This window comes from Doryrhamphus excisus, chromosome 6 (genome assembly GCF_030265055.1).
Source record: "Doryrhamphus excisus isolate RoL2022-K1 chromosome 6, RoL_Dexc_1.0, whole genome shotgun sequence".
NCBI lineage: Eukaryota > Metazoa > Chordata > Actinopteri > Syngnathiformes > Syngnathidae > Doryrhamphus > Doryrhamphus excisus.
Genome location: NC_080471.1, coordinates 13,829,635 through 13,849,925, shown reverse-complemented (window position 1 = coordinate 13,849,925; position 20,291 = coordinate 13,829,635). Strand labels below are relative to the sequence as shown.

The 20,291-nt window shown below is 40.0% G+C and overlaps 1 protein-coding gene across 1 annotated transcript in view; it reads left to right on the top strand.

The window, feature by feature from the left end:
• The first annotated feature begins 2,990 nt into the window (after positions 1 to 2,990).
• rasgrf1 (Ras protein specific guanine nucleotide releasing factor 1) overlaps positions 2,991 to 20,291 on the top strand; it is a 28,119-nt gene continuing 10,818 nt past the window's right edge. The window contains exons 1-14 of the mRNA XM_058076036.1: positions 2,991 to 3,560; positions 9,892 to 9,998; positions 10,167 to 10,314; positions 11,558 to 11,650; positions 11,716 to 11,969; positions 12,337 to 12,416; positions 12,500 to 12,693; positions 13,824 to 13,933; positions 14,964 to 15,082; positions 16,190 to 16,350; positions 17,879 to 17,942; positions 18,103 to 18,245; positions 18,308 to 18,390; positions 19,076 to 19,324. Coding sequence (XP_057932019.1) covers positions 3,285 to 3,560; positions 9,892 to 9,998; positions 10,167 to 10,314; positions 11,558 to 11,650; positions 11,716 to 11,969; positions 12,337 to 12,416; positions 12,500 to 12,693; positions 13,824 to 13,933; positions 14,964 to 15,082; positions 16,190 to 16,350; positions 17,879 to 17,942; positions 18,103 to 18,245; positions 18,308 to 18,390; positions 19,076 to 19,324 — 2,081 coding nt within the window. The 5' untranslated portion in view covers positions 2,991 to 3,284. The remainder of the gene's footprint in view (positions 3,561 to 9,891; positions 9,999 to 10,166; positions 10,315 to 11,557; positions 11,651 to 11,715; positions 11,970 to 12,336; positions 12,417 to 12,499; positions 12,694 to 13,823; positions 13,934 to 14,963; positions 15,083 to 16,189; positions 16,351 to 17,878; positions 17,943 to 18,102; positions 18,246 to 18,307; positions 18,391 to 19,075; positions 19,325 to 20,291) is intronic.

Sequence of the window (20,291 nt, the reverse complement as noted above, 5' to 3'; positions counted from 1 at the left end):
CACAGTTCCACATTATTCCATATTCCATATTATTACAACTACTGTTTTTACAACTACTGTTTATGTTTAGAATGTAAAGGGCTAAAAAAACCCACTCTGTAAAATGTAGCAGTTAAATTAGAAAAAACATACAAAAAAATACAAAAAAAGTAAAATAACTTTCACAATTTAGTAAGTTGTTGTTATCACAAAAAAATAAAGTATAATATAATTGATTATGATGTAGTTGATGGTCAACTGCTCGGTCTGATCTCATTCCATGTTAGCCTGCCTGAGCTTCACTGATTTCCTACATTTTGTTTAACAATAAGGAACTAACTGTATAGACTTATTGGTCAAGTTGCTGTGTAAGGAAGAAGGAAAGGAGGAGTTACGGCCGAAACGACTGGACACTGAAAGGATAACAATGAAGATGCAGTAATAAATAAATCCTCTCTCTGAGATGTAGCCCGAGGACTGACTACAGCAGATTACAGCCCTTTGCCTTTTAAACAAATTGGGTGCTCAGAAAAGCAGATTGGCAGTGTGCTTGCAAGCGTTTTATCGTCCAGCTCTGCTAACAAAAAAAAAAAGTGTGTCCCATATTGTGTGATGTCACTTTGCAAACACTGCAAATTCACTATAATGGATTCATCCTGGATCTAAGAGGTTGGACACAATTCTGGGATGCTGCTTGACCTCTGATTTGTCTTGGCCACTGTGCTGCAGCTCAGTTTCAACATTTTTATGTAGCACAACAATTCTTTTTTATGCACATTCTCAGGGAGTTCTTTGCTATGAGGTGCCATTTTGAACTTCCAATGGCCAGTATGAGCGATAACACCAAATGGAACACACCTGCTCTCCATTCACACCTGAGACCTTGTAACACTAATGAGTCACATGACACTGGGGAGAAAACCTGCTAATTGGGCCCAGTCAGTACAGTTTAACATAAAAGTGTACTCACTTTTGTTGTCGGCAGTTTAAACCTTAATGGTTTATTGTCCATCCATCTTATTTGCTGGGGCAGCAGCCTGGTGGAATCCAACCCTCACTACAAGTGAGTCGGACTTATTGTCAGTGTTGGCCAAGCTCTCATACAGCGGTCATACAGAGAGTGAATTGCCTAAATGTGGGGGCCTGGTGGTTGGGCAAACTTCCACACACCCACCAAGACCCTGCCAAGTGTGTAGAGTTCACATTCCATGACCAGGATGAAGAATACCCACCCCTCCTCTCCAGAACCCCTTAATAGACCTCAGCAGGAAGGCTGAGAGACTCCTTAGACCCAATAGAGACATGCAACATGGCCCACTCAATGAAATCTTCCTTAGAACACTCTCTCAGAGGTAAAAGTTGAAACTCCTTGTGACGGGGGACTCTGCCAGACCCTCACAATTCATTTGGGAACTGCAAGTCCGACAACATGACCCCAAAGTTGATAACTGAACTGCAACCAAGCGTGCCAAGTGCACATGTGGACACCCTTATGTTTGAACATGGTATTTGGTCTGTACAATGTATGACAAGCACAGTCCAATAACAAAGCACTGTTCGAGGGGGGTTGTTTTTCACAAAGTCCTTTTTCACAAAGTCCTCCAACAGAACAAGGGAATATCATGAGGTACTCCTTGCTTCAGGAACTCCAAAAAGGGTGGGTATTCTGAACTGCTGTTTGGCACTTAAGTCCACCCGACCCATGAGGACCATCTCCCCACCCAAAGGCGGAGGGAAACTACCCTCTTGCTTTAACGTACAAGCCCTGTGCCATGGGGCCGCAAGATTTGCACCACATTTTCTGGGGTTTTTTTTTTTGTTTGTTTGTTTTTTTTCATTTCATTTATTTTTTCAATTCATGTGAAGGGGCTTGACATCTTGACACTTAAACGGTAATCCATGGTTTTAACCAATGCATCTATTTTAATTGTTGTTGAGCCATTGATTTGTGCTAATGCAGCCGTTGCAATTAATCAACTCATACAATGCGTGGTCTGAGATACGACCGCTTTTGACACCATACCCTTAGAACGTGATCAGAATGGACAAAAAAAGGAAATGTACACTATAATAAAACTATTTTTTGTGACAATACAGTGGAAGCTGTATAGCAGAAACCAACACACCAAAAGTTGCACAATTTGGAGCATTAACCAAAATGTTTTGTAAAAGAAATGTACCTTAAAGGTCTTCTATCATGCAAAATAATTATGTTTTAACAGTAATGTATGTTTGTGAGTATAAAACGTAAAAAAAATAATCAAATGGGAGTAGGAAAACTATCTGGTAATATGTAAGTATGTGGGGGATAAAGTAAAAGAAAAAATAAAAGGTGTTAAAAATACAATAAAAAGGAAAATAAAATTATTACATAAATAACAATTAATATTTTGACTATATAATACAAATGAAACAAGTTGAAGTAATTAGGGAGAATATATAAGCCACACAGCTTGGAAACCCGAGTTCAATTCCACCCTTGGCCATCTCTGTGTGGAGTTTGCATGTTCTCCCCGTGCATGCGTGGGTTTTCTCCGGGTACTCCGGTTTCCTCCCACATTCCAAAAACACGCTAGATTAATTGGCGACTCCAAATTGTCCATAGGTATGAATACGTATGAGTGTGAATGGTTGTTTGTCTATATGTGCCCTGTGATTGGCTGGCGACCAGTCCAGGGTGTACCCCGCCTCTCACCCAAAGACAGCTGGGATAGGCTCCAGCACGCCAGCACGATAAGCGGTAGAAAATGAATATATTAATTATAATTGAATATTAAAATTACGTATTAAAGCAATAAATACATATTATTTTGTTATATCCTTGTATGCAATCACTTACTTTAAATGCACTGATTATTTTTCAAACCAAAGCAATATTGTAGTTTCTTAAAATGATTGTAGAGTGAAAAGGGGGAGGACAAGAGCATTGCTGCAGCATATTGTTGAGTGGTCCCTGTCCGAGGTTCTGAAATCTGCTTCCCCAAGCATGCGTCATGTGACCTGAGCCAAGCTCTGCCTCACTCAGCAGTCAGTCCGCCGCTTTCTGGAGATCTTTTCTTCTTCTTTTTCTCTCCACGGCAGGAGAGCACACAAGGATCATCCCTCCTCATCTAGTCTATCTTGTCACCACCGGTAGACAATGTGGACCTGCAGGGACTTCTTTTTAGGATGCTGGACTTGAGCCTCTGCTGCTGTTACAGCTGCTTTTCGACTTAGACGTGTCTTTTTTTTGTTGCTTTTTTTTTGTAAAGAAATGATGTAAGGACCGTGTAAGCTGCACGCTAAAGTCTCCTCACCCCCCCAAAATGCAGAAGGGAATACGGCTAAATGATGGCCATGTCACCTACCTGGGGCTTTTGGCAAAGAAGGACGGCACAAGGAGGGGGTGCTTGAGCAAGAAGAGCTCAGACAACACGAAATGGCACACAAAGTGGTTTGCACTCTTGCAAAACATGCTCTTTTATTTCGAGAACGAGTCCAGCTCTCGGCCCTCTGGATTGTACCTGTTGGAAGGATGCATATGCGACAGAGCACCTTCGCCCAAACCTTCGCTCTCGGCCAAGGAGTGTTTGGAAAAGCAGGTGCGCGCGCACACACACACACACAAACAGTGTTGTGTTGTTTTAAACGTTTCATAATATCTTTAAACTCCCCCCCCCCCCCCCCCCCGTTCCTCCGTGCGCTGCATTCTGCAGATGCATGGTTTATTTTGCTCTATTGCGTGCATGGTGACCTGATTATGAGGCAAAAAAAAGGCGGCGCGAGATTGCAGGTTGCTGTCTTGCACGTTATGTAATCCATGCATGGCATTAATGATGAGGTAACAATATTAGCACCCCATGGTATCACAGCAGCAGCAATGCCTGGTGCAGTCGTCTTCTTCACGTACAGTTACATGCAGCAAAACAGCAGTTAATGTGGATTTTTAATGCTAATAAACTGAAGTTTTAAATATAAAATGTTAATATGTAAGTGTTATTTCAGGGATTTGCATTTGATTGGTTACTTTGGTGTGTGGGCGGGTGTTTTTAAACTTATCATTTTGGGGATATTTTGGGATGCAGCGATCTACCTAATGATAAAAAAAACTTGTGTGCTCAACAGTGCCACTGTGTGGTCAAATAGGGGTATTTTGGCTAAAGTATACAGCAGTGATTTGATTCAAAAGGCCTGAACAGGGTTATTGGAAGAGTGATGCTGTAGAAAATGAACGTATTACAGATATGGACGGGACAGAATATATACAGACTGTATTATATTTATGTATACACACACACACACACACACACACACACACATATATATATATATATATATATATATATATATATATATATATATATATATATATATATATATGTATATATGTATATACGTACATGTATATATATATATATATATATATATATATGTGTGTGTGTGTGTGCGTGTGTGTGTGTGTATGTATGCATATATATGTATATATATATATATATATATATATATATATATATATATATATATATATATATATATATATATATATATATATATATATATATATATATATATATATATATATATATATATATATATATATATATAAACAAAAAATTGTCCATATGAATGTGAGTGTGAATGGTTGTTTGTCTATATGTGCTCTGTGATTGGCTGGTGACCAGTGTGTACCCCGCCTCTCGCCTGAAGACAGCTGGGATAGGCTCCAGCATGACCCTTGTGAGGATAAGCGATAAGCGGCATAACATATCATATATATATGTATACATATATATATACATACACATACATACATACATATATATATAGCATATATACATAAATATAATATAATATATATACACACGCTAATGACTTGGGGTGGCACAAGATCTCTTGAGATTAAAACGTGAATATTGAATATTTCTCATTCAGGAAAAAAACTGTATTGTAGGCCTGCGACAAATAATTTAATTAAATAATCAGACAACAAATAACAATGGCCTCGATAATTTTGCCACCATCAATGCATGTGTGTTCACGATATTTCAGTATTTTTATGCATATGCGTAGGCAAAAATTTGCCATTTGTTCCTTTAATAATGGCATTAATGGCATTATCCTGAAAGGAGATCTTTCTTTTTAAAAAAAAGACAAAATGTATAACTGCATATTTCCACATAAAATGGTGTCCACATCACCTTGTATTTAAAAAAAAAATGCATCCACATGTAACCAATTAAATGCAATGGATAATAGCGAGAACCGCAACATTCGGAAATTGTTGCACCATTTCTCCGGGAGGATGACTTCCATCTCAAATGGTCTCCAACCACCTGGCAGTGTGTCCAGGTCTGACCCAAAACCGGCGTCGGAGCCTGTAACAAGGATGGTGCCTTGGACGTGGAATGGTCATTTGAGGGAATGTGGCCAACCTCAAAGTGTTTCTTCGCCATGCTCTTCAATCTGAAGCAGTATTTGGCGTGCAAAAACAAGCAAAAATTGCTTGAGCCATAGCTTCAACCAACTCAGTTTGGAGGGCATCCATGTTGTTTCTGATGTAAACACAGACCATGTGTGTGACGTCGCAGCATACTTTGTTTCAGGCAGTGATGTTTAGAAACATAAAACTCGGGTTATTTGCTTCGATACCCAAGCACATAACCAGATTGTTTTCCAAATCTACACTTTGGCCATAGGTTTTTGAAAACCTTTGTTTTTAGTGCCAGATATCTGCGGGCTCATGTGGATGATACGCCAAATTGTGTAAAAATAACCCACGTGTATATGCATTTAGGCCACTGTGCAGCTTTGCAGTGGAAAGTTGCTCAGCGTCCGCCGTGTTCGATGTGTTTTTCATTTAATGTTGAAAATTTACACCACAAATTTGCCCTGGTTTATGTGCATTCGCCGGTTCACCTACAATCGTACGATCTTGTTGCCAGATTGTTTCTGGTAACAGAAGATTGATTGACAGAAGATTGACAGAAGAACCTTACATTTTTGGCTTTGTGGAACTGATTAATTGGATTTACTGTCCGTTTTGGTTCATGTCCGTTTTGGTTAGAGCATTAACAATGCTAACCAAGGTTCTACTGTGTATTCAAAAGTCACTTCTCAGATTATTTGTCCTCATGCTGATGAAGCAGAATGTAAAAGTACAAATACTGTAGTTGCATGTCAGATTAGGATGACATGTTTACACATGTCATTTGTAGAGTGTAAAATAAGCAGCGTTAATGAAGACCTCATGTTCTACCTTTGTAATGCCTACATTATATTTATGCCTACATTATATTTACCCTACTGTGTGTGTGCGTGTGTGTGTGTGAGGGGGGTGCACTGGATCTCAAGGTTTCCATGGCAACACTTATTTGCATCCTAAAGAATGATGCAGTGGGAGAGGCGGACTAAACTAGAAAAAAGAAGTGTTGTCTCACGTTTTTGCTGATGACATGAGCACACAGATGACATGAGTTCAATTAGTTAGCAACACTAATCACAGAGCTTAGTCCACTGGAAGTGAACACAACATGGCTTTCATTTGTATTAGGATGCAAACAAACAGTTGTACATGTGCCTGTGTGTTGTTATGCAAAGTGACTGCAATTCACTGGCAGAATATTAGAAATGGATACTTAAGGCACACCAAACTACACTCAACAAGAATATAACAGCAACACCTAAGCTGAACAGATGTCAATATTTACTATGTACACTATTTCTGTCACACATTGTTCACAAATCTGTATAAATCCTTGTTACTGACCACATCTCTTTGTTGAGATAATGTGGCATATCAAGGTGATGATACACAGCATGCAGTTTTATTTTATGGGAAAAACCTTTGAATGTAAAATAAATATTTTAATTGTAAAAGTAAAAATAATATTCTATATTGCACCAAATTCATAACCACAAAGAGATTTCCCCGACTTATTACAGATAAAAACTTTGATTAAATGTGATTAATTCTGAGTTAGCATGGACAAAATGTGATTAATCATGATTAAATATTTTAATCGATGTACAGCCCTAATATATATGAATGAAAGATGAGAGCAAAAACAAAAGTGATGTGTGTGATATGTTTGTTGACTGCACTGAACTGAACTGAAGAACAAGACAGTGTGATGTAATATGATATGGAACTGCTGTATCATGATAATGAATGTAATGATTATAAATAGGGATAGGTATGTTGTAATATAAATATTATTCATTCATTCATTCATTCATTCATTTTGTACCGCTTTTCCTCACGAGGGTCGCGGGGGTGCTGGAGCCTATCCCAGCTGTCTTTGGGCGAGAGGCGGGGTACACCTTGGACTGGTCGCCAGCCAATCACGGGGCACATATAGACAAACAACCATTCACACTCACATAAATATTATTATATCCATTTATTTTCCATGCTACTTGTCCTCACTAAGGTCACGGGGGCATGCTTGAGCCTATCCCAGCTGTCTTCGGTTGAGAGGCGGGGTACACCCTGGACTGGTCGCCAGCCAATCACAGGGCACATATAGACAAACAACCATTCACACTCACATTCATACCTATGGACCTATTAATTTGATTTCTACTCTTCTGCACAGATGATATAACTGAGAAAAGGGCTCACTCCATTCATGCTGTTGTTCCATGGAACATATATATTTTGCATGTAGCTAAATAAGGTTAGAAACAGCTGTCATTATGATGCAGTGTAGTTGTAGACCACCACTTATGATTAAATGATTACATGTCAATATTGAACATTTTTATTTTGAACCCCCCCCCCAAAAAAAACAAATCCAGTCTTCTTGATTTCACCACAACAGCATACCAGTAGGTAGGTGAGACTTTGCATGTGATAACATCAGGCCCGTCTCATTTCACACATTTCCTGACTCTTGTGTACCTGTAATGATTTTAAAGATGCATGACTGAGCTGTAAATATAAATCAGGGGAACAGACAGCATGTTTGACATCGCCTCTCCTCACCAGACACACGCCGTTTTCGAAGAGCGACCGTGAGAAGGAAGCGGGGGGGGTAAAGTACAGCAACATGCGTGCCTCTCTGCCAGAAATAGATCCTTCTTTGACATCAGAATGAATACCCAATGAATGTGAAGATGGAGGAGCAGCAGTCAGCGGTGAATAACGATCAGTCGCAGGTTGATAGGCGCCTGTTGAATATTTGCAAGGCCTAAGATGAGCGTTGTGTCACAAACATGGCTGACCCTCGTAGAGCCTCAACAGAGGCGAGTCCCTCCGGTCAATGCTGAATGATGTTTATATCAAAAACATCAGTCATAGTAATTCCCAATTAGTTGCTGTATGCACTGCAAAAGAAAAACAAGCACGCTCGTCAAGACTGGAGTGACACCACACAAAAAAAAAAACACAACAACAGCCCGACTGTTCACATTGAGCGGAGTTGCTAGGAAACAGGTATTGTACAGTTACATAATTGGCCGTGGCTCCAGCAGCCTCCATGTCTTATGGCATTTCCTCTTGGGAACTAAAGAGAGACATCCCAGGAACAGAGATAGAGGAGGTTTGCCTCACTCCATCCATCCAACCATCCGTCCCTTGCATAAGTGGGCGAGAAGATGTGGCTTCCCCGGGCCCTCATGTGCTTGTAAATCTGCCTTCTTACCAGTGCAGGAGGAAGGTAGCTTTAGTCCAAACACGATACAAAGATGTGGTCCACTTTTTTATTCTTCACCTCGATTACAAGACTGAAATAAATGTTTTTTTTATATATTCTGACCCAGAGAGATGCAGACAAAAGTGGCTCAAAGATTGATAACGGCAAGTTGATAATGGTGATCGATCAAAAAAAGAACAAAACAACAAGTTAATTGCAAGCTTCCAGTTGTTTTATTCTCTGGCATGGAAAACATGATATTTAAGAAACATACATTTAGTCTTTTTTTAGTCTTTTTAACATGTTTTTTCAAAAAAGCGATCTTAAAAAAGGGGCCCCACAAGTGGTTAGCATGTAGGCCACACAGTCAGGAGATCGGGAAGACCTGGGTTCGATTCTCCGCTTCACATTTCTGTGTGGAGTTTGCATAGATAGATAGATAGACTTTCTTTATTGTCATTGCACAATAACACAGCAGTGAAATTGCCAACGAAATGTCGTTGCCTGGCTCCCGTATAAATAATAAATAATAATGTGGAGAATAGATAGATGACATCAAATATGAACAATGTACAGCGTAAACAGTAATTTGTACAAATAATTTAAATAATTTAGAATAAATAATAAGAATTTAAAGTTTCGCGTGTGCTGGGGGCCAGGGGGAAGTAGCATGTTGCATGTTCTCCCCGTGCATGCGTTGGTTTTCTCTGGGTACTCCGGTTTCCTCCCACATTCCAAAAACATGCTAGGTTAATTGGTGACTCCAAATTGTCCATAGGTATGAATGTGAGTGTGAATGGTTGTTTGTCTATATGTGCCCTGTGATTGGCTGGCGACCAGTCCAGGGTGTACCCCGCCTCTCGCTCAAAGACAGCTGGGATAGGCTCCAGCATACCCGCGACCCTGGTGAGGATAAGCGGCATAGAAGATGGATGGATGGATCTTGGAAAAGAGGGTTCACTTTATCATTAGGACGGCTTTGGGTCAATATTCGGGTCAATACCCTACATGCTATACCTGAGCACCGATGTCAACAGTGACACCTAGACGGCAGGGTGACGTCATCCATCCATTTTCTAAACGTGTTCTGCACATTGCGTTCCGTGTATGTATAGTGTAGTGACAACACCATTTCAGTTGTCGAAACAGCACCACCCAGTGTTGAATATGAGAATTGCATAATGCAAGCATAACGCCGTATTCTGAAACAAGCTTTGTTTGCACTTTGGGCATTGCTGAAAATAATCCCTCAAAGAATGTAATTTGTGATGGCACCTTTTTGTTTCCCTTTTTCTTTCAGTATTATTTCACTATCAGCTTCACCCACGAAAACCAAAAGGCGCTCGAATTACGCACAGAAGACGTGAAGGACTGCGATGAATGGGTGGCCGCCATATCACACGCCAGGTAACCAAAAAGGAAACAAAAATGTCTGCGAAATGCGCAGACGCAGCAATTAATATGTCGGGCTTTGTTCACATGACTTTGCTGTGATTTCAGCTCCACACACTCATCACTAGAATGTGACAACCCACTTTCTCTGCGTGTGTGTGTGTCCGTGAATGCATCTTACAGTTACAGAAACTTGGCCACCGAGCACGAGACTCTCATGCAGAAGTATCTTCATCTGCTTCAAATTGTGGAGACGGAGAAAATGGTTGCTAAGCAACTTCGACAACAGATAGAGGACGGGGAAATCGAGATTGAGAGGCTGAAATCTGAGGTACAAAAAGCATCTCATTTCTTCACTTGTACAAGTTACTACAGTTGCAAATGTCTTGGAATTTGCTTAGCTGGAGCATATTATGACATATTATATCAGGGGTGGGCAAACTACGGCTCGGGGGCCACTTCCGGCCCGGCAAGTGTTTGAATATGGCCCGCCTGTTCTTTCTAAAGTATTTAATTTAAACGTAACATGCAACCTGGCATCATGGCTTTAGCCAACCTTTTGATGGTTTAAGTAGCTGTTTTATCAATTTCGTTATTTGATGTTGTCTGCTGTTTCCTGGAAAAAAGGGACACAACACACACACTTTTACAGATACATGGACAGTTACGTGAAAAATATATAGTCTGGCTCCCCATAAATTTTGTTAAAGCAATTTGCCACACTTGTATTATGTCATTCTTTCACAAATGTAAACTGTCCTAATAACACGTATGTGGCTGCTTCGGTTAAAATACTCCATCTATCAGTAATTACAGCATATGTAAAAACCACTTTCTCATGCAAGAGCTACTGCTCACACTAATAATTTGATCAGTGTATAAAATATGCTTTTACTGAATTATTGTAGACTCTCAAGAATTACCCTTACAATGCAGTCAGTCCTCATTGCGTTACATTAATTGTTAGTGTATGGCTAATCTGTAAAGTAAAGAAAATATACCACAAACACTTTCTTTCTCTATAGACCCAACTATGTGTATACAAGCAATTAAAAAGTCAGTTTTTCATAATTTACCTTTAAAACAGCACGGTATTATGCAAATTCAGCATGGAATGTCAGAGAAGAAGGTGTGTGCATGTGACAGGGGGCGCTCTGCTCAGGCAAAAACAAGCGCTCTCCACTTTGCACAATGCCTCCAACAGAGCTGCCATTCTTCACATCAAATAGTCATTTTGCTTTCATGTGCAAATGCAGCGCCTGTGAAATAGAATTAGTAGCGGGGAATATGCATGAATTCATTTTTTTTTTTATAGCATCTCTTCCATGAAATGCAATGACAATTAGCTGCACTCGCTGGCTACAAAGTAAATGGAGACACTTAGCTTCAAACAGTTCATTACAGATCTGTGTGTTGTTTTGTCTTATTTGACCATTTGTCATCATATAAAGTGGCTTTGCTACATTGAAATGACCAGTGTAAATATGTTATGGATGCATGGAGCTGGAAGTGTCATTGTGTTGACTGTACAGTAAGTGAGAAATGTGTATAAATGAACTATTTCTCCTTGGCAGATCGCTGGGCTGCTCAAAGATAACGAGAAGATCCATGCCAGTCCTGCGGCGGCCCCGACTGAGGATGACTCTGAAATCAAGAAGATCAAAAAGGTAAAATCTGTACTATTTTTTTGCATTTCATCCAAAACAAAATTACTTTTTTTTTTTTTTTGCAGGTCCAGAGTTTCCTGCGAGGCTGGATCTGCAGAAGAAAGTGGAAGACCATCATCCAGGATTACATCCGCTCACCACACGCAGAGAGCATGAGGAAGAGGAACCAGGTGGTGTTCAGCATGTTGGACTCCGAGGCCGAGTACGTGCAGCAGCTGCACATCCTGGTCAACAACTTTTTGAGGCCGCTCCGCATGGCCGCCAGCTCTAAGAAACCGCCCATTACCCATGACGACGTCAGCAGTATATTCCTCAACAGGTTGGAACCTTTTATTCGCTTCTCAATCCCGATACTTTTGTCTATAATGGTTTAATCACCATTTGGTATACCAGACTCAAGTACAAAATCACTGACTTCTAATAATACATTAATATTTTTCTTTGTTATTGGGTTGTAATTTGTATAGTATGATGTTTATGATTTAGATATCCCTTCAGACAAACATTGGGCACTCAGATCGCACACTCATGCACCCTGATGCACCCTCATTGGCCTAATAGAAATCCACCCTCGCCGGACCGCGGTCACACTCAACAAGCAGCCTGTTTGGATCAGCACTGCATACAGTACAACTTCACTAGATGTCTGCGACATTTGCTCATTTTCTTTTCCTATTTATTTGCAGTGAAACTATCATGTTTCTGCATCAGATCTTCTACCAGGGTCTAAAAGCCAGAATAGCCAGTTGGCCAACATTGGTGCTGGGTAAGAAGGCATTTTCATCGATTTTAATGGCATTTGATTTACACTACAAAGTGATATAAAGTGATGTTTTGGGTTTTTTTTAGCCGACCTGTTCGACATCCTGCTGCCCATGTTGAACATCTACCAGGAGTTTGTGAGGAACCATCAATACAGCCTGCAGATCCTGGCCCACTGTAAACAGAACCGAGACTTCGATAAGCTGCTGAAGCAGTACGAGGCCAAGCCAGACTGTGAGGAGAGAACCCTGGAGACCTTTCTCACCTACCCTATGTTCCAGGTCAGTTCTATGATGGTGGTGGTGGTTGGTTGGCTGCAATTGGACTATTTTTTATACCTGAAAATTTTGTTTCACATTCATACAATTTTTAGTATTTAAATTTCACATTTGCGATAGTTTTTTTTATACTTTTGCCAACAAGAACTTAAAAAATAAAAATAAAAATAAAAATAAAAATAAAAATAAAAATAAAAATAAAAATAAAAATAAAAATAAAAATAAAAATAAAAATAAAAATAAAAATAAAAATAAAAATAAAAATAAAAATAAAAATAAAAATAAAAATAAAAATAAAAATAAAAATAAAAATAAAAATAAAAATAAAAATTATAAATTATAAATTATAAATTGATGCTGCACGGCGGTCTAGTGGTTAGCGCGCAGACCTCACAGCGAGGAGACCAGGGTTCAATTCCACCCTCGGCCATCTCTGTGTGGAGTTTGCATGTTCTCCCTGTGCATGCGTGGGTTTTCTCCGGGTACTCCGGTTTCCTCCCACATTCCAAAAACATGCTAGGTTAATTGGCGACTCCAAATTGTCCATAGGTATGAATGTGAGTGTGAATGGTTGTCTGTCTATATGTGCCCTGTGATTGGCTGGCGACCAGTCCAGGGTGTACTATAATAAATTATAAATTATAAATTATAAATTATAAATTATAAATTATAAATTATAATTTATAATTTATAATTTATAATTTATAATTTAATTGATGCGTGCTGATGAATGGGGAGCCACAACTCCTTGTCCCATATGGTGGCCTCACTAATCAGCAACCTAAACAGCAGGGCGTCTGTTTATGTTCCTGGTGCCCCTGTAGTGTAGTTCATGCCTGTAAAATGCTGTTGTTGTTTTTTTTGGAGCTTTAATAAAGCCCCCTTTCCGGCAAGACATGCACTTTCTTTGACAGTCCACTCTGCTGGGGCTTTTGCTGCAGGCTGTGCTGTGCTGATAATACATTTTTTGCTGATGAGCAGATATTGCGCTCACCTCTGATCCGCTTCTTATTAGCACATTTGAGTGCATGTTTGTGTGTGTGTGTGTGTGTGTGTGTAATGCCGTGTGCATAGTGCCACGTTTACATGTTATCTATAAAATTATAGCGACTCTCATGTTTGTTTTTCTGCAGATACCCCGCTACATTCTTACGCTTCATGAACTTCTGGCGCACACGCCCCATGAGCACATAGAGCGCAACAGCCTGGACTACGCCAAATCGAAGCTGGAGGAGCTGTCAAGGTAGTGTGAGGGCGAAACTGCCAAAGATGTTAATTTGGTCAAGACTGTCGCTGCTGGCTACAATAGTGATAGCTTCAGGTGATCGGTTTTTGTGATTAACGTTGCCGGCATTAATGATTGGAGTCTGATTGATCAGAGCATCCCTGCTACAGGTCACACCAAAATTGATGCCAGGTAGTGTACATAATATAAGGCACTGCGATTGGCTGATTCATATTTTATTTATTTAGTACACATAAAGATGCTACACAGACAGATTTTAGAAACTTTTAATTAAATATGTTTTTTTTTTCCCAAAAGTGCCGTACAGTACGTGTAAGATGGCTGCTTAAACAGTAGCCTACAAGATAAGTTATTCATCACTGTCAGTGTGGGATCCAGACAGCCCCACATTACCCTCAACACACACGCTCCCGGTCTCCTTCTTTAGTTGCCGCTACCGGCATCACCCCCCGCCTCAAGGCAAATCAGCCCCCGAGCCTGTGCTGTCCTCCTGAACACGCAGGAGTCGAACCCCTCCAAAACCCACCAGCAATAGTAGACCTCCCGACGTCACACCATGCTGATCAAAAGCTGCAAGATCACTTTCACCCTGAAAGCCGTGCATCACATGCACTTATATATTCTTAATTTTATGAACTATGCACTATACACATGATACACGATATATTTGAACAAAGTATCGGCGTAAGAAGTTTATTCAGTATTGAATCAGAAAAAAAATCAGTGGTCGTCCACATCATTTATATTGATGAGGGCGTGCACAATTAAAAAACGGACTGTGTGCAAATCACACCAGATATCACAAGAGCAGAATGTGACCACAAATTATTGTATAACCACAGACAAAAAGAGAAAAAAGTACTTTGTGATTGTTTTCAAGTATTTCAGTGAGTGCTTGAGCCAGCAGGTCCAGATGTTATTGTAGCTGCAAAAGTGGGGTCCAACTACACTTCTTTTCCTCTGTTGGTGTAACTGAGTCCCAATACTTTTTTACCTGAATAGGTAAAACGATTCTTTTTTATCACAGAATCATGCATGACGAGGTGAGCGAAACGGAGAACATCAGGAAGAACCTGGCCATTGAGCGTATGATTGTGGAGGGTTGTGAGATCCTCCTTGACACCAGCCAGACCTTTGTGAGACAAGGTAACAACCTCTACTAATTCCTTTTACATCTTTACTTGAGGTCTGTGAGGGTTAAAGTATTTTTTTTTATTTAATTCAGCTCTCGCTATCTCTGTCTCTGGAGAACATCCCCACGAGGAGAATCTTTAATTTCTAAATGTAATTAGATTGTTCTACCTGGGGCCAAGTGATGATTAATCTGTAAAATGTCAAGCATCCCCAAAAGGTTGTGATGGATGACAAAGGGGGCGGGGTGGGAGTGTGTGGGGGGGGGGGGGGGGGGGGTACGGGTCTGATACATCTAATGTGACATGTTGTGGCACTCAAAGGTGCAACAATTTGGAATTCCATACAAATCATCTTGAAATATACATATGTCTTAAAGTGGTGCGTTTAAGTACCAGGAAGAAAAGCTCTGAATTTCTTGAGGACAAAGTCCTTTGCAGCCAGTTTCCATGAAATGTGAAATATGAGACTACAGTACAAAAGATGTCAATGTTGACTGACTTTAAGAACATGGTGGACCGGGACTTGATCAGTTGGTCAACAGAAACGGGTTGTTACGTTAAAATGTTACTTGTACGGGTTCTTTAACAGCAATTTTGACCCAGGAACATTCCTTCATTCATTCATTTTCACGAGGGTCCTATCCCAGCTGTCTTCGGGCGAGAGGCGGGGTACACCCTGGACTGGTCGCCAGCCAATCACAGGGCACATATAGACAAACAACCATTCACACTCACATTCATACCTATGGACAATTTGGAGTCGCCAATTAACCTAGCATGTTTTTGGAATGTGGGAGGAAACCGGAGTACCCGGAGAAAACCCACGCATGCACGGGGAGAACATGCAAACTCCACACAGAGATGGCCGAGGGTGGAATCGAACCCTAGTCCTCCTAGCTGTGAGGTCTGCGCGCTAACCACTCGACCACTCGACCGCCGTGCCGCCACCCAGGAACATATTATTCCAATTACATTATTTCCTACACTTGTGTGTCCAAGTGTGTTCAACCCTGATAGTTCCACTGTATACTGTTTCATTATATGTATACATGTACATTTATACATACTGCTGTCTGCTATCTTCCTTCTTCTTCTTCCCATGTCTCCATTGCACTGTCAGGCTCTCTCATCCAGGTACCGATGAGCGAGAAGGGCAAGATCACCCGTGGGCGACTAGGCTCTCTGTCTTTGAAGAAGGAGGGGGAGAGACAGTGCTTTCTCTTCTCCAAGCATTTAATCATCTGCACCAGAGGTTCTGGGGGAAAGCTTCATCTCACCAAGGTGGGGCTCGAGCTGCTGACTTCAGCTTCGCTCATGCAGTATCCGTCTTGTGAGCTTGAATGGAGCGCATTACGGGAAAACAGAGGGGGTCGGTGATGGTGTGGCTTTTCACGACGGTGATGACCTCCGGAGGGACACGAACCGCCCTGTCACTGAGGCTCATTGTTCACGTTTGATGTCACTTTGATTTGTGCAGCAGAGTGGGACGGTTCTATCTCACGTTGCTCCACGTTAAAGCTGATGTTTGATTTTTGGGGGTCTAAAATGAAGTCCAAAACCTTTATACAGTACAGTGTGCAATGACACTGTCTGAGGTATTCAATTCAAATATATGTAATGTCTATATATATTACTGAAATATAAAAAGATATGGTTTTATTTCATTTGAACATGCATCAGATTACAATTGAATGCATCACATAAATCAGTTCACAGTTCCACATGTCCAAAAGGAGTAGGAAGAAGCAAAGCTTATTAAATCCTACCCCTCCATCTGGTACGTTTACAATCAGTAACTGTTACATTTGTTCACTTCCTGCTTTCCATCATACGGTTTAAGGTTTTTTCCATTTTCTGTCTAATATATTAACTATTTTTTTTTAATATCTAAGCTTTTATTCTCTTTATTTATAACTTTTTGGTGGATCACTCAAAACTGTGCATTTGTTGATTAAATGAAGTGTTGATTAAAATGCTTTCCATTATCAAAATGTTATTACAGACAGGTAATGTTTACATTTTTAACATGCAAGTAAAAATATATGATACATTTTTTTTGATAGAAACAGAATTTGACGATCGTTATTAAGATAAAAGATTCAATTGATGACAGGAGTAGTAATGGGATCAAAACATTTTTTATAGAAAGACTTACTTCATACAGTATTTGAAGTGGTATTATTCTCCAACAGGGAACAATAGTACACAGCAAGTCAAAGAGAAATATCCCTAAATACAACATAGTGTAAAATGTATTCATTCATTGATTCATTTTCTAATACTAATTTTCAAGAGGGTCACGGGCGAGCTGGAGCCTATCCCAGCTGTCTTCAGGCGAGAGGCGGGGTACACCCTGGACTGGTCGCCAGCCAATCACAGGGCACATATAGACAAACAACCATTCACACTCACATTCATACCTATGGACAATTTGGAGTCGCCAATTAACCTAGCATGTTTTTGGAATGTGGGAGGAAACCGGAGTACCCGGAGAAAACCCACGCATGCACGGGGAGAACATGCAAACTCCACACAGAGATGCCGGAGGGTGGAATCGAACTAGGGTCTCCTAACTGTGTGGCCTATGCGCTAACCACTCGGCCATGGAATATTTAGTTACCTTAAAAAAGGCACAGAAAACATGGATTCTAATAAAAAATAAATAATCCATCCCATCTCTATGGAAACAATGTAACCAGATAAAAGGTGCCAAGTAATATATAGGCTACAGTACATGCTGGCATTCCAGCATGTTGAGTCAAATGAGGCTAGCACGAAGAGACTAAATGAACATTGTGTTTGTTTGCAGAATGGAGTGGTCTCCCTTATAGACTGCACTCTTATGGAGGACCCTGAGGGCACTGATGATGAGTGTGAGTATATTCTTCATCACAACACTACAGTATTGCAGCTTGCATGAATCATACAGAGCTTGTTGTGTATATACTGTACTGTATAACATGTCATACTAGACTGAGCTTTTACTGTGTGTACAGTATATGCTAATTTATGAGGAACTGTTTTTTTCCTAAGCCAAATCTGACAAAGGCGGCCAGGACATGGAGCATTTGGACTTCAAGATTGTGGTGGAGCCCAAAGACAGTCAGTCATTTACCGTCATCCTGGTGGCTTCGTCCAGGCAGGAGAAGTCTGCATGGACCAGCGACATCAGCCAGGTAAGTTTTCACCTTTGGTCTTGATGAGGACTTGCTTACTCACGTATGTGTGTATTTCACAGTGCATTGACAACATCCGCTGCAATGGCCTCATGATGAATGCCTTTGAGGACAACTCCAAAGTCACCGTTCCGCAAATGATCAAGTCAGACTTTCTTTTTACTGTGTTTTTTTTGTTTGTTTGCCACTTCCTGTTGACATTTTTAATGCATTTAACTGGGACTTTTTTTTTAAATCAGGATTATTGTTGTATTGTTGATAATACAGCCACGGATGAGGTCACATCACATTAGAAATACATACAAATATAAAATGACAACAATGTATTCCAACTGACATAACGCTATACTTTATAATGAGGACATATTTTCTTCTCTTACATTTTTATAGTATTGTATTTCCATTTGTTATATTTTTTTATCTGCTTACTTTTGTCTTGATTTGTGTGTTATGTGTTAATATGGTATTTGGTAGTTATTTTGCAAAGGACATTTTTCACAATTTTATTTCAAATGTATAACCAAAAATTGTTCATGTCATCAATTTTTCAAAACAGGAGATTGAAATAACATTTTTGTCCCTTAATAAGATTTCTGATGCTAAAAACAATCATAAAAAATCAATAATCAACCAGCAATACTTTTTTTTTATTACTTATAACATGTAATGTCAAATCATACAGCTGCAATAGTGTATATAAACTGAAAATTCTCCTAGTTCTGTCTTTATTTTAATTTCAGTTTCATTTCTGTATTGGGATGAAACTCTACTTTCTTTTACAGTATTACACCATCGGTAAAATCTTGACCCCACCGTATTCTTGTGAACAGATCCGACTCCAGTCTGTACTGTGACGACGTGGACATCCGCTTCAGTAAGATGATGAATTCCTGCAAGGTGCTGCAGATCCGCTATGCCAGTGTGGAACGTCTACTGGAGAGGCTGACTGACCTGCGCTTCCTCTCCATTGACTTCCTGAACACTTTCCTCCACTCTTACCGCGTGTTCACTACAGCTGATGTGGTTCTGGACAAGCTCATCACTATTTACAAGAAGCCGATCAGCGCAATCCCTGCTCGGTGAGTGCAGACTTTGGTTGTTGACTGTACAGTATTTTACTTTAAAGCAGATTTTAAAATATAGGAGTATATGTAGTAAAAACTAATAGACCATATTGTTGAGGTCCAAGGTAACAATTTGTACCATTTTCAGTGTCAAAGGTACAAAAGCAGTAGTTTTGAGGATTCCAACCAACTCTAATCTACTGTGTATTTGCTAAATGGCCATTTCTAACCTTTAGATTATACAGTTAGCCCATCTGTAAGATTTTCAGTTGGAAAACAATGGCCTCTTAATAGCCATAGCAGCTGAAATGTACACCAGACATGGGCTTGTGCGCTCTTCGAGTTTATTTCGCAAGACAGTGCAGCAGCATTTCCCCCATAGTTCCCAATGAGAGGGTGAGGCAATAAGTCTAAAAGGTAACATATTTACATTCACAACACCCTTCTTTTATATTACAAGTCTTTCAAGAGTCCCACACTGAAGTGTCACTTAATTCCTGTATATATTTAAACACTCAAGTACACATAACAACTTAGATTCCTGAACTACCACCCAGTTAATCCCCCCTCCTCCAGGTGTCACTTGGGAGAGTCCAATTAAGGTGATCAGCCTCTGGCCTGCACTCACATGGGCGCGCCTCCATGTCTGTGCCCTGACCAATCACCTCAAAAAAAAAGGAGAAACTGGTGAGAAATTAGGAACAAAACAAATGACTTCCAAATGAACAACTAATTAAAGTGGCAATTAAACAACTTAAATGGCAACCAAATATAATCAAAGTACTAACCAGAATATATGTAAATAACAAAAGCCAACTATATACACAAATAGAAACATGACAGTGTGTTTCTTCAGCAAGTTTCTTCAGCTTTTTCAGCAGCTCGGTTGTTTTGAGTCACCATCTCAAAATCCATCTGAATATACTCTGCTGTAGATATGATCAAAACAATCGATATTATCAGTTTTTCAATAATGTTACAA